Consider the following 14,910-nt stretch of genomic DNA (forward strand, 5'->3'; position numbering starts at 1 on the left):
ATCGGCCCCCCTAAGCCTTTTCATGGCATTGTCAGGGCGTTCAAACCAAATTTTCATGCTCGTTTTTCTTCGCCGGAGAGCTACAAATTGTAAAATTGACTTTTCACCTCGTCTGCGGCAGCAAATCTGTCGCTTTTCTTCCCGGTTTTCGGAGTCGTCCGGGAGGCGAGGCGGGGGTCGGGGGGTCGGGGGTGGGGGGTGGGGGAAAGGGGCTGGGGAGGGGGGCGCTGAAAAGTGCAACGGGAGGAGTCACCCCCCCTCCGCCCCCACCCCCCTACCCCCCCACCCTCCCCGCCCCCGGCCCTCGGGCGGGGAGAGCCGAGCGCGCTCCGCGGAGCGGCGCGGAGCGGTGCGCCCTAGCGGCAGGGCGCGCCGGGGGGCGCGGCGGCGGGCAGCCCGCGGAAGTCGCGCAGGCTGTCGGCGGGCGCGTAAGCGCAGTCCTCGGAGGTGGCGGGGCTGCTGGGGCCGGAGGCGGAGGCGCAGAGCGACGGGGCGGACGGGGAGGCGGTGGAGAGCCAGGAACCGGCATCGCTGCCGGGGCTGGGGGGCGCGGGGGCCCCGCGGAAGGTGGGGGGCGGCGGGAGGCACTGCTCGGCCAGGCGGAGGGTCTCGGAGAGGGCCCAGATGTAGTTGTAGGCGAAGCGCAAGGTCTCGATCTTGGTGAGCTTGGTGTCGTCGGGGAAGGTGGGCAGGACGCTGCGGAGCTCGTCCAGGGCGGCGTTGAGGTGGTGCATGCGGTTCCGCTCCCGGTCGTTGGCCTTGACCCGCCGGCTGCGTTTCAACGTGTGTAGGAGCGCTTCGGTACGCGCCCGCGCACGGCCGCGCCGCCTCCGCCGTTCCCGCGGAGCGCCGGGCGGTTCCGCACCGCCGCCGCTGCTCGCCGCCTCCGCGGGCATCCTGCGGGGAGAGAAGACGGAGCCGCCGTCACTGGGGGGGGGTGAGAGTGAAGGGGAAGGTGCGAAGTGATGGGGAAAGGAGAGGAAAAAAATACCAAAACACCAAAAATACCCCCTAAGTTGGGGTGGAGGTGCGGGAGTGCTTGGCACGGCGGCAGGTGCCGGCGCCCCCCCGTACTCACATGGCAAAGGCACTCCCGGGGATGCTGCAGTTAAGCGATAACGGTATAAAAATAGAGACAGGAAAAAGCAAAGCTTGCCGCTGCAGGGGGAGGCAGGGAGGACTTCAGCGCTGAGAGCCCTCCGCGGATGGGAACTAAAAAAAAAAAAAAAAACCAAAAAAAAAAAACCGGGGGAAAAAAAAAAAAGCGAGCGCCGGGGAAAGGCGGGGCGGGGGGGACACGCGACCGCTCTTGTCTTTGAAGTGCTGGGGGCTGCGATCCGCTCGTGTGAGCGGCGGCTTTGGCACACGACGGCGCGGCCGCCCGTACTTATAGCGGCGGGCGGACAATGGCCCCGTGGCCGCCCCGCGGGGCCGCGCCGAGGCGGCAGGTCGGCCCCGTGCGCCGCGCCCTCCGGAGCGTGCCCGCAATTACCGCGGGCAGCCGCGCATCTGCCGCGCCCGCGGGGGAGGGGGGCACTTGGGGCGGGGGGGGGGGGCGCCGTCGTGGCCGTCCCCCCCTCTTCTCAGTGCTTTTGTGTCCCCCCCACCTCAGCGCTTTTGTCCCGTCCCCCGTCCCCCCCCCCCCTCTGTGTGAGGTGGCCGGACAAAGCGGGGCGATGGAGGGGTCACCGGGCTGCTGCGGGTCGAGGGTCTCCGGCGTGAGTTTAAATCGCTGCGAGTGAGGGTTTGGCAAAAAGCAGTTAGTCCGGGCTTCCAGAGGATGAGCCGTGGGATTTTTTCCCCCATCCAGACACGGGTGGAAGATTTTTTTTTCAGGTTTTCTTTGCACCTTGCGATTTTTCTGCGCGCCCCCCCCCCGAAGTGGAAATATTCTGAAAGGATGAAACTTTCACGCAAAGCGGGTCTTTTCCCTCCTGCATTTCAGGGGTGAAGATCTACACGTGCTTTGGCTTTTGTGCGCTTCGCTTTGAAAAGGGTCTTGCAGGTGCTCAGAAAGTTAAAAATTCCAAATTACATTTATCTTCTAAACTTCAGGGGTTGTGAAAGTATACATACAGTTCTTTGTCTCTGGATAAAAACAAAGAACTCTGCTGGTTTTATTGTAAAGTTCTTGCCGCTGCTGCTAATCCTCATTAAGTGCCCAGGTATCACTATTTAACACTTTGGGAAACCACAGTTTCATAAGCGGCTAAAAAGTTTCCTAATTCTGACATCTGGCTGTTTGCATCCTGCCTCTCGGTGCTGTAAGGAAGCCCCATTGTCAGCACTCAGGTACCTGCCTCTCTGGAAGGTTTCCAGTTTCACCATCCATCAATAGCCGTTTTTAGACTTCTGTGCCTAAACTCACATGTATTTACATGATTTCCCCTAATATTAAGTGTAGATTCATTCCGCTTCCTGTGATTTTCTCCTATGCCTTTGATGAACAGGGAAAACTGACAGTGTAAGTTATTGTCTTTATCTCTGCATTTTAAGTTCATAGCAACCATTCTTGAACCTGAGAGGAGTTTGCTCTCAGAGTTCTTCCTTCTGCTTTCCACCCTCCTCACTTTGAGATGATCCAACACCAGCAAACTGCCGCAAACAACCTTCTTTGTGCCAAAAAAGATCACGCACAGAAGTGAGCAATCCAAAAAGCCCTGGGTGATGAATATTAACGAGTCTCAGGCTAGAAATAGTTTTCCAGTGGCCGAGCGTGCAGGATCAGCTCACTTTTTAACCTCTTCTTATGGCTACAGCCCTTGGATGTGCAATATAACCACGGCAGGCCAGGCGACGGGTCTGGCTGTTCTGCGGGAGGGACTGAGCTCTCTCAATCACCAGACCTGCAATCAGGCTGATGTTTTTAGGGCCCGTGCATACATAAATGACTTTCTGCGCTAAGTAGTTCCACTTCACTGAGTTACTCATGTCCTTAAGTGACGGCACGATTAGAGGCCTCCGCCAGCGGGCTGAGATCGGTGGTGGAGTTTCCAGCATGAACCAGGAGAAAGTCAGAAGGGCCCGAAATTTAAAGGTTATGGAAGCATATGGCAAAAAAATGTTAAACTTTTGTTAATGTGCACTTTGTATATAGTGATATAAACTCCGGTGTTGTCTGCAACACTTTTATTGTCTTTTGTTTAGGTGTCTTTGAGCAGTCAATAGTTTATTCATTAAAATGTTTATGATTCCCTAGAGTTTCACAGACTTTGGCACAACCGATCACTTGTCTGAAAGTTTGCAGTGAAAGCGCATTATTCATTAGTCCTTATCCATCATTTGCAGTTTGTCATTTGTTATTCTCTTGTTTTAAAAGTTTGTGCTCCAATCAAGGAGGGGAGAGAGCACCATGTGTCTCTGTGATCAGTCACAGCCATGAATAGCCAGAGCTGAAGTGAATGTTTCACAAACAACCCATAGGCTGAAATTTGTTTGCATAATCTATTCACTGCGTACTTATGAATAACGAATGCATTCACAGAACCAGAATTGTTTCAGGAAGCCTTCGCAAACAGAAAGAAGTGCTAAATATCTTGGATAATTTATTCCCGATGAATAATTCAACCAGTTCTATCGCAGGCAGTCTACTAATTTTGCAGATAAATTATTCAGCCAAGGCAGATAATAGCTCTTACACCTTATGGGCCTGCTCCTATGGAAGTCAGCTGCTAAAGTTTCATCAAGTTTTCTGGGATTGGGAAAGAAAAAAAATCCCAAAATGAAACAGGACCTTTGGTTTCAAGGAACACGGAGTGTGTTCCCAGCATCTCGCTGATGGTCTTAGTCTGATTTTTAGCCTTTGCTATTAGCTTCTTCACCTTGCTATAAGTGCAGCTAGGCTCGGATGGGCTCATGGATGTTATTAGTTACATATTTTGAGCTCTAAGGAAGCTTGCCATAAATACTTTGCCATTTGCTTTGAGACACCTTACAACACTTAAAAAAAAAGAGCAAAAAAAAGATTCAAAAGGTTCAAATGGCATCTTTGACTATGGAAACCTTAAAAGCACAGCAGGATTGACCCATCCTTTGCTCTGTGGGATCAAACTGCTCATCTGAAATCGGAGCAAACTGTTGTGGGTCTGTTTCCATGCAGCACATTTATCCCTTGGTGGGGCCTTGAGCACGAAGCTCGCTCCTCTGCCCTGGTGTTGAGACACCGTGCGTTGGGTCTCGCTCATGGCTGGACTCCAAAGAAAGTAGAAATTAATAAATGAAGGTGGAAGAAAGGCTGTTTGGAGAAGAAGCACCGCAAAGGCTCCCAGGTGCTGGCAGTGCTCGCAGTGAAGGCTGTCAGTACTCAGCACTGCTCAGCACCTTTTCCACCAACAAAAAAGCTGATCCACGAGCAGATACCATTCCCTGGTAAGTGTTCATTGTACCTTGTAAAGGTAAATAAATCTCCACGTTAGAAATCAGCCTCACATTTAAAAAATGACCAGAATTATGATCCTTAGGGCAGCGTTTGCACCACTCTTCTCCCCAAGCATGGAAATGAACGGGTCACAGTAAAACTGCTCCAGCAATTGGAAGATGCCTCCAAGAAGTTAAAGGTACTTCATTTTCTTTAAGGCTGGAGATGCACATCGGTACAACTCCCCAAACTCTGTGTTTTCTTCCATTAGTACGAGGGCTTAAGCTAATGTTGGGATGAGTGTCAAAACAACTTATCAATCAGGAGAATGCTGCTTTTTTGCTCCCTTGTTTGAAAGCATGGCCGGAGTGAGAAGGCAGAGCTGTCTGCGGAAGGTGCTTTGAACTGAGTTTGGAGAGGCCACGTGGCTGGTGGCAAAGCCATCACCCTGGGAGCAGAAAGCTTGACCTGGTGCCTCGCAGGAGTAAAAGGAGGATCATGCTCTCACCCTTGGGGATGCCCAGCTCGATGCAACAGGAATCTAAAAAATGGATAGAAGACCAGAAGATGGCTCGATGGGGCAGCTTGTCTCCCCGTGCTTGTGTGGGCACGGTGCAGGGCTCAGTGGCTGCTTGTCCAGCCTGGGGACAGACGTGCAGTGTAGGGATGGACAGACCGTGCTGTGCTCCTGGGACCCGTTGCCCAACCGGAGTCAGTTTACAGCTCTCAGCCTGAGGCTACTGGAGGGTTCAGGGGTTCATCCCTTGGCTGCTGGCTAATGGACAGCCCTGCAAGTCTGATATTTGAAGGGGACCTCAGTCTGCACAGAGGCAGCATTAGCCCATTCCGGAGCAGGAGCCGGTTCTCCTGCCGGGGAAACGCCTCGGGAGCAGCTCATGGGCTTCGTCTATAAAGGATTTGGCCTCAGCTCCTACCTGCCTGCGGCCAGCGTGAGGCCTCCGGCCGCGTGCCGGGGGCAGCCGGCGGGAGGGGAGCATGGGGGCATCGTGGGGAGGGTCCCTGAGTACTGGGGGGGTCCTGGCCTGGAGGAGCCGAATCCACTCTGAAATCCCACACAAGTGCCTGGGAGCTGGGGCTGGGGCTCAACCCCTCCGGGGGGCTCTGCCGAAATAGTGGGAATGTTTTATTTTCAGGTTTTAAATGTGTGATGTAACGTTTTCCTTCTTTTTGGAAGGGGGGGCCAAGTAGGTAAACGATTGTTCCCTGCAAGCACAAATGTATTTTGTTTGTTGTAATTAAAATGTTTTAATGAGACAACCATAAAATCAACCATTAATTATTTTTTTTCAAACACTTCTGCTTCCTTTTGAGCTAGGTCTATTTAGAAATAGTTTAGAGAGTAGCCTGCAGTTTTATTCTTTCTTCGGTATTATACACAGGAGTGGAGAAGTCATTTATAAATAATTACACAATGTTTTGGGTCTTTGGGTTTGTATAATATATCAAAGCGATTAGTACACGCATTGTTCCATTGTAAATGGGTTTTTTCCCTTCCTTTCAGTTTCACTTGCCTTGTCTTCTATCTAAACCTTTTTCGTGAAATCCTTTGTCTTCCTCATTCTTTTAGCTTGTTACAGTGCAGGGACATTCTTCTTATTCAAACACTCACAGCATGAGCAAAGAAAGCTACTTCTGTCGCATCTTAAGTTTTACCATAACTTTCTGGCATTTTCTTTTCTTCCAATTTTCCCAGACTACTGATAGGGTAATGAAGAATTATAACATACATCAATTATTGGTGCTCACGGTGTATTATGCTCCTGAATTCAAGGGGAGATAAAGAGGAAAAAAAAAAAAAAAGCGCCACTTTCTGTGGTTTTGAGGCACATGAGAGAGGACTCAGCACAGATTATTTATAACATCTTTCTGAGCATCAATTATGTTTGACTCCTACAACCACTTCCTTGTCCCACTGGTTTTATGGCCACAAGGAGTCATTTTTGTGTGTGGTAGCTGCGGCATTTAACTTGTTTCTTTTATGAGGAGCCCAAACAATGCATCTTCAGGCCAAACAATCTATCTCCCGGAATAATAGCCCAAATGTCAGTCAAGCGCTCAGGGCTGGGAAATATATGATCATGGTAAAGGGCCACGGGAAGAAAGCGTGGAGCTGGAGGGGTTTGCGCGGGGTCCTCGCGCGGCTCCTCAGCACAGCGGTGCTGTCTCCCCCCGTTTTGGCACCGGGTACCCCCGGGGAGCTGGGGTGGACCCGGCACAGGGTGCAGGTGCCCGGGGATGCGACTGGCTACCTGGGGTTTCAACAACCCTAATCCAAGGTATCCAAGGAAAAGGGCCAAACCCTCCCAGTGCAGTCACGCTGCCAGGACACGATCGCTGCCCGGCCCTTCCCCAGCCTCCTAGCTACCACATTCACTGGGAAAAATAAGATTAGGATGTCACCTCCGAGAAACGAGCCCTTTTTTCCCCCCTCACCTTATTGTGCGAGAGGTTTTTCTTCTCTTTTTTCCCCCCTGCACCTTCTCCCACCCACAATTCCCCCTCTTTTGTTGATTTGTATTTTGTTAATTGAAGCTAGAACACTTATCCTAAAAGAAAGGGACAAAATTCATTGACTGCCCTGCGGATGAAATCCCCCCAACAACGTGCAAAGCAGGAAGCTTAACTACATGCTGAGATGCTCACATTTTCTTTTATACTTTCCACATCAATAATTCTGCTTAGGAGTGGCTTTTATTTTTATTTTCCTTTAACTGCCATAAAGATAACCTGAAATAATTGAAGCTCCGTAACAGTGGGATGAAATTGAGCCTGAGCGATTTGGGGGGGCTCTGGGGGTCCCCCCTGGCTCTGGGGATGGAGTCTTGCGGCCGGGGGAGGATGCTCCGGGACCACCGGCAGCCCGCGGGTCCCCACTGCCCCGCCGCGGGGGCCCGGGGGATTTGCTCCATTTGCATAGCAGGTGTTGGGTCCTGGGCCATTCTTCCTTAAGGGAGTTTTAATATGGGATAAATTACTGGGAATTAGGAGGAAGCAGGCGACAAGAAAAGCGCTTGTGGAGCCTTCTCCTGGCTGCGGCGGGGGAAACGGAGAGAATGGCTAAAAAAAAGGAGAAAAACCAAAACGCAGAGGCTCCTGCCCCGACCCCAGGGAGATTGGGGAGCGCAGGGGTTGGGGGGCAGCTCTCACCAACTTCTCCTGAAATTCAGGTTTGAACCCAGGAACGTGGTAATCCCAGAGGCAGTAATACGATTACTGGCCTGAGGATCTTTGAGTCAGTAGATCTGGTAGGGGAGTTTAAAATGTTAATCCCTGGTATAATCCCTTCCCTGGCATTGTACGTACAAGGGTTGCACCCACAAGAGAATTGCCTGTTTCCTTCCCTGGGCTTCAGGGAGGGAGGGCAAGGCTGGGGAGCAGCCCCTCCACTGATGTGCACACGCAGACACGCGTGTTAACATGTGAACACCTACGTGTGCTCACCACGTATGTGCACACAGCCACGTCCCCACCCCCAGGCACACTCGTGTGTGTGCACACACACAGGAACACACGTGCGCACACGCAGCTCCTGCGCGAAGCGTTACTGCTGTCCCAAAGATGTCTCATCTGCCGTAAGAACTGCAGTGACAGCATCCAGAAAGATTTGGAAAGACCTTGGGATCATGTACCAGCCTGTTTGTAGTGTTTTTGCAATGCCTGGCCCTGGCCATGGCTAAGGCCAAGACAAATTAATAACAGTGACAATAGGGACATATTTATATGTCATATATATGGATGGATATGTACATCTGCACACAAAATGGGAGAGGAAGGCTGGGTCATCAGTGTTCCCAGGAGGGCCTGGATGAAAATTTCCTATCATACCTCAGTCACTGCTTTGCCCTGTCAATTAGAGTACACGTACATGAAAGAAAAATGAGATGCTTCACATGTTTTTAAGCAGAGAGACATTTTGAGATGCACCCACCTGCAGGCTTTCGTTGCAGGTAGGAAAGGTTTGCCTGCGATTTTGGTTTTGGTCCTCTGTCAAGGGGCATCAGTATGAAGCTATCCAGATGCTTTCCACATCAAAGGAGGCTGGATGTGTTATATATAAATAGAGGGCATCTATAGTAAAAGATCATATCAGTGAGAAAGAAGCTGACATCTCCTCAATTAAAAAACCCCCCAAACCAACAAATGAAATCACCCCAAAATAGATGTGAAAGCTGGACAGGGACCTGCCGGTGCTTGCGGGAGCCCCAGCACCCGGGAAGAGAAGGGCAGGTGGAAAAGGTGAGGAGACAGCCCCCGCCACTGGCCCTGGGCCATGCTGGGCAGAGCCCTTGCCCCCTGACCCCCGGGGATGCGTCCTTTGGGGTGCAGTTCCCACTGCCCTGGCCATGAGAGGGCCGAGGGTGACACCCCAAGGCACAGCGCTGCAAACTCGGCCGTGCAGAGCTGGAGGGTTCACAACTCCTTGGGCTCTGGAAAATCTCCTGTGAATGGGGTTTATTTAGCAAAGCAAAACCTGCTCTAGTGACATAAAACCTCTGCTTTCCTTTGGGCTTGTGCTGTCATTATACTGCTTTTAGTGTATTAGTTAAAAAAAAGAAAAATTTTTTTTTTTTAAATTATCTCAGTAAAACTGTTATGTGACCTTGAGTACAATTGTAAAGATTTCTGAGCGAGAAAAAATGATACAAAGAGCTTTTCCTGGCTGAGGATTGGTGGTTTGGGGCTGTTTTAGCTGCGGTGGGTGCTGAGTTTCGGGGACCTGGTGTCGGGCCCGGGGAGGTGGGTAGGGGCTGGCTGGGCAGCGCAGAGCTGGCTCGAAATGGACTTCACAGTTCAGAGGCCAAACAGTAAAGCTGCACTCTGGGCAGGGCGGGAGGAGGAAGAGATTTAGTTTGGCTTAAACAGAATATGGTTTTCAGAAAATGTCAAAATGAAACACCTGGTGGCTTTTCAACTGAGATGCTTCAGCGAAAACATATTGAGATGGCACCCTGACTGTTTTAAAAGTAACCCTCTTTTTCTGTGCCAACTCAGCTTTTTTGAAGGATGTCCACTGTTTTTCAAATAAATTTCATTAAATTTAACTGAAAGCAAATGGTAAATAACTTGTAGATCTGCTCTGCTTTCTGGAATTTAAAGGAGTACTTTGCACTGACTTAAATGCCCCCCGGGTACCCATTTAACTGGGCTGCTTGCAGTTCACTACCTTAGTATTCTATGTGCAATATATCCTTTAAAGTTCCCATTCTTCAGGGACAAAAATACAGGTATGAACATCTTAAATTCTAGCCTGAATCACCCCACTGTTAGTGTAAGCAGCTGCAGTGAAGGTGAGAGACTCAGTGTTGCTCTCCATCACACTGACAGCCAAATATCATCTCTTTCAGTATCTCTTTACGATGATGTCTCTGGGTATAAAAAGTAAAATAAAGGCAAAGTGTTAAACTACAGGTGTAACAGCCCTTGAAAACTCCCAGGCAGCATATGGGTCCAAAGGGTTGGGTCTGCTAGGACCAGTACCTAATGATGCAGCTGCTGGGACCAGTTCCTAACACAGCTGAACTGGGCAGAGAGGGAAGGAAAAATTCTGCAGAAAGGCACCGCAGGCGCTGTGCTTTGTGCCTGGAGTAGGGCTGCGAAGGATCGGGGTACACAGGTAAGCCTGACCCACAGTTAGGTAGCATGAATATTTTTTAAGGTATATATTAGCCCTTGTAATTACTGAACACTTTTCTGCTAGGGCAGCTTTAAGTTTTAGGTCTTCTAATACATATTTTAGAACAGTTTGAAGGTGTAAAATGCCAAATAAATACAAAGTAGTAGTTCTATCAGTCAGGGAATTAGAAAGACAGTGGAGCAGCATGATTAAGGGCAAGTAAATGTTGTCCTAGGTGAGGTGTGTTTTTTTTTTCCCTTGAGGCTGTATGAACTTCCACAGTAATGAGCTCCCCAAGTACTTGGCTAACGGGAGGAGCCAGGTTTGCCTGATGTGTTTCCACTGAGCCTCTGTGGCAGGGATGCTGCTTTCTTTTCCCATTTAAGCAAGTATTAAATTGCAATAAATTCCGTGTTCACAGATAAATAGTAAAATAAGTGCAATTGCTAATTATTAAGTTAATGTCACTTCTTCAGAGTGTAGATGTCCTTTGTTTTTAACTCTCTTGGATAAAATCCAAAGTATTGTTTTTTCTTTCACCTCAGGTTTAATGCATTGGCAGGTCTTGAGCCTATTTCTATTTACTCTGGTGGGAATTAGAGATAATTTCTGTGGAGCCTGTGCAGCTACACTTCTCCAAAGCAGCTGTCAGAATTAGGCAGGGCTCTTTACCCCACTGTGCAAACAGAGGAGGGGATCCGATGGGCTGCAAAATCACAGAGAAACTTCTTTCACATGATTATTTTTTATTACTTGTCTTGTGAGCCTTATGCATATACAGATGGCTCCTGTCCCAAAGGATCTTTTTTTCTTTTCTTTTTTTCCCCTAGAAACAATTAGCGTATGACTCTGGTTTTTTTTATAGTTTTCAGTGTTTGGTGTTATTTATCTTCATTAGCCTGTTAATGACCCCAGACCTCCACCCCACACATTACATGCCAGGTGCTGGGAATTTAGCTCTTGATTTGTGAACTCCACCCACAGCCTCCTCCAGAAAAAGAGAAAACGTCAACTTTTCTGACTTGTAAGTGATAGAAATAGCCACAAGGTGTCAACCTTTACCAAGTTGCAGCTCGGAGCCAGTTCTGCTCAACCTAGCAGCAGCCAGAATGGACAACCCTGTGCGGAGGCTCTGCTGGAAAACCCGGGTACCTGCTTCAGGTAAGTGGGGAAAAAATCCCCTGAGGCTTTTCAGAACATGAAAAATTGTTTGTTTTACAACCAGTCTTTGCTTTATGGCCCTTCTTTATTTCTATTTAATTTATTTTTTGCTGCCAGCTTTAGCCAAGTTCAACATTCTTACCACTATGTGTAGAAAAGGGAAGGGGACTTGCTACACAGAGTGTGTTATCTAAAAAAGATAAGGTCAAATGTGGATGAAGAAAAAGAGTGTTACCAATTCTATGTTATATTTGTGTTTATATAAATATGAATGTGTATATATGCAGGCGGTGAGTCATTGTAGAGTTAACTGTGGATGTTGGGATCCCAGTTTGGTTGCTGGAGCTGTGCGCCCAGCGCTCCTCTCCTGCAGGTTACAGCACGCTGCAATTACCCTTAAAACAGAGCAACTGGCATTCAGTCAACTATTTGGATTATCATGACGCAGACAGCATAGAGCTGAAACTCTAGGAAAACAGGAAGGAGATTGGTTTTCCCATAGAAAACCGCATCATTCAATTTGTGTTTCAACTCCGGATTTCAGAGCTCACTGCTTTCCAGCTTCTGTCATCAACTTTTATGATAAAAGCAATTAAACCCCCAAGCAATGGCCCTTCTTGGTGCACGTGGCCATGCCCAGGTGCTGATGTGGGGCCAGCAGGACCAGCAGGGGCTTTTGGGCTGGGACCCTGACATGCTTGCTCTATGGTCTAAGCCAAGCACCTGAGTTCAGATAAGGTTGCTCTGATCAGTAACGCTGCTGACTTTGTGTTTTCCCTTCTGTGTGCTGTGCTGGTTTTGTCCTCCTCCATCCCATCCCTTTTTCTCCTGATCTTAGAAGAACTCTTCCCAGGTGTAATAAACCCCGGAAGTCTTCTTTTTCTCTTAAAGTTATATTTGACATTTTTCCTTTCTAGATCAGCGTTTCCAGGCATCATTATCCAGTATGTTGCTCTGTACAGTTGAAATGTTGGGGTTTTACCTGCTGGGCAACACCAAACCTCCGCTGTTCCTCACAGGCGCTCCCTCTGGGGATGCAGCACATGGTGGTCTTGCTCTCAGCCTAAGCCGTATCACACTTATCAAGAGCAATTGCTTTCTGCAAAAAGACCATCCCAAGTGCCTTCAGATTCACAAGTGGTCCCAAGGATTTCCTGTTCTTTTATCCTGTAGCTTCACAGAGCCCGGGCAGCCTGTGGTAGCTTGTGGGCTGGTGGCATTGTTTGGAGCCAGGCATGATGATCTGACACTGATTACTATAATGAGGAACTGGATTTCCCTGGTGGGACTGTTTTAGCTGTTGCATAAAAATGGAGAGGGAACACCCTGCCTGTCACTTTCAGTTGGAATTTGAGAGGTAACACTTGGCAAACTGGCTCTTAGTGGGGAGGAGTGGTGCTTGACTGGGAATTACTGGTCTAAGGAGGGAACTGAGGAGCTCCAGGCTGGTTTGTTTTTCCTAATGTGGTTGCAGAAGTGATAAGTGTTCTAGACTTAGAGAGGAAGCTGAAGTAAACCCCAAGAAAAAATGTAAATGGTGCATTTATGAAGGTAATAGAGATGGAGAAGTATTTTTATGCAACACAATGGAATGGGCAGTAATGAGGCAAAAATGCTGAGGGATAAAGACAAAAGACATTTCTTCCGGGATTAGAAGTGAGCTCAAAATTGCCAAAACCTACTGGAAGAGGGGGGGAAAAAAAAAAAAAGCCTCTTGTCGCATTTCTTTTCCTTTAATAAGCTTCTTTTTCTGGGAGTCCTGAGTGTTCAGATGTAGCACACTTAGTGCCTAGTAACCCAACAAAGCTTCGATTGGTGGCTCTGCAGAAAGATTTTCTTTTCCTTGCAGGTTTCTAACCATGAAAAGACACAGAGATCAGTTGCTTCAGAATCCTTAATTAAACACAACAAAGAAGGGCAATTAGAGCTGTGTTTTGCTTCTGTCATCCAGCAAATCTTGCAAACCTCAAAACCCTTTTCTTGCCCCAGGATTTATGATGGGAATAGATCATAATTATTCCTGTAGTTATCAGTCTTAAGTGAACAGTAGCAGGATTTTTTTTTTTGGGGGGGGGGAGATTCTGAAACCCATCCAAGAGGAATTCACTAACCTCTTTTGTTGTGCAGGAAGAAAAACAAAAACACAGGCGTGGTGATTTTCCCAGGCCTTGGCCTCCTGCCTCCCTTGTCACTTCATGTCATGTCATTCCTCCCTCCCAGGTCCTGTGTGCCCACTCGCAGCGGAGTAGCTCCTGTTGCGCTGGATGCTCTCCATGCGTGTCGTCAGAGCAGTTTCTGCCCAAAGAGCTGATAATATGAATAGGTAAAAGATGAGAGAAAAAACTAAGAGGATTTGAATACTTCAGAGGTTGTCAAAAGGACCAGAAATACAACCTGTCACTCAGTGTTCAGAAAATAAATGCTCGTGCATGTTGCATCTCTACAAAGTGTTTCCTCCAGGGATCTTGGCTTTGTTTTGATGGTTGGATTAAGCTGTGCTCATACCTAGCAAGAGGGAGCAAGTTCTTCTCTTCAGGCATCGAAGGTGATAGTGTGCACGTGTGGATTTTTTGCTACTGGGAAGTCAGATAGTCCTGTCTGAGAACTGGACCCAAATGCAACACCTGGGAATGGCAACTGCATGGGTTCTGGTGGAAAGCTGGTGGCAGGAGGGAGAACCACTGGGCAAGGAAGCTACAGGGCTTGGTGCATTGAGCAGAAACTCATGAGGGTTGTTTTTTTTAAAGGATGTTGGGCAGCTGGTTTGGGAATGAGATTTTCCAGGGTTGTGCTGCAATCCAGTTTTCCATGCTGGTGTGATGGACGTGGCTCCTGTAGACACAGTGACAGCCTGGTGTCCTCTTGGCCCTTAGTATGCCTGTTCCATGTTAATGGGACAGTATGACTGCGTAAACCTCTGAGCAGGCTTCCCAAAATACAGCTGCATTTTCTTTGCTTTGGGGGGTTTCCCACACCTGGATAACGAAACACAATGGTTGATCCTTTTCTTTCAGAGCTGGGGAAGAGCGTTCCCAGCATCAGCAGTGCAATGAGCAGGCTCCAAGCTGATTTATAATGCAGACAGCCACAGGGCCGGGCTGTAGAGGTGTCCCCAGGCTGTAGAGGTGTCCCCAGACTGTCTGAGAAAGTTTTTGGTTGCCACTAGATGTCATTTCAGCCCTGCTTTCCTCCACATCAGCCATCTGGGCTGGGATCTGCTGGCCCTGGCCCAAGAGCTGCTGGACACCAAAGCGTGGCAGGCCTGACGAGAGCAAGAAATGGGGCTGAACCCCGGGCTGCTGGGGCCTCCCAAACATCCCTTTGATCTTGTGCAGCTTTGCCTCGTGTAGTGCTGGCTAATAGAAATGAGGATGCTTTGGATGCTCAAAACACAACCTCTGGATCTGTGCTGGGTATTAAATACTTTAATACCTCTAGTATGAATCGGGGAGTGTTACTGCATTGCTGCCTGGGCAGGGCCACTGATTAGTAGAGGTGGTGGTCCAAGGAGGCAATCTTGGAGGGTAAAAAAGATGATGGCTCTATCTCAGTTTCGCATGAGATATGATGACCAAATGGTGGCCCAATTCTGTGCAGGTTTTTAACTTTATGAAACAGTAACACAACTACCTTTGTGGGCATGGTCTGTGGAGTCAGTCAGTCTTTCCAGAGGTCTGTGGTGTCAGAAAGCACAACTAACAGTGTTGTGGGATTTTTTTCAAGTCACCTGGATGCTCAGAATTCAGCAAACAATTAA

The 14,910-nt window shown here is 48.7% G+C and overlaps 1 protein-coding gene across 1 annotated transcript; it reads right to left on the reverse strand.

Moving 5' to 3' along the window:
• Positions 1-356: 356 nt before the first annotated feature.
• Positions 357-1,157, reverse strand: NEUROG1 (neurogenin 1). Its single transcript, XM_074838892.1, has 2 exons — positions 1,079-1,157; positions 357-897 (listed from the first exon to the last, which is right to left on the reverse strand). Coding segments are annotated over exons 1-2 (543 nt in total). The 5' UTR covers positions 1,081-1,157.
• Positions 1,158-14,910: the final 13,753 nt, after the last annotated feature.

This window comes from Strix aluco, chromosome 13, assembly GCF_031877795.1.
Source record: "Strix aluco isolate bStrAlu1 chromosome 13, bStrAlu1.hap1, whole genome shotgun sequence".
NCBI lineage: Eukaryota > Metazoa > Chordata > Aves > Strigiformes > Strigidae > Strix > Strix aluco.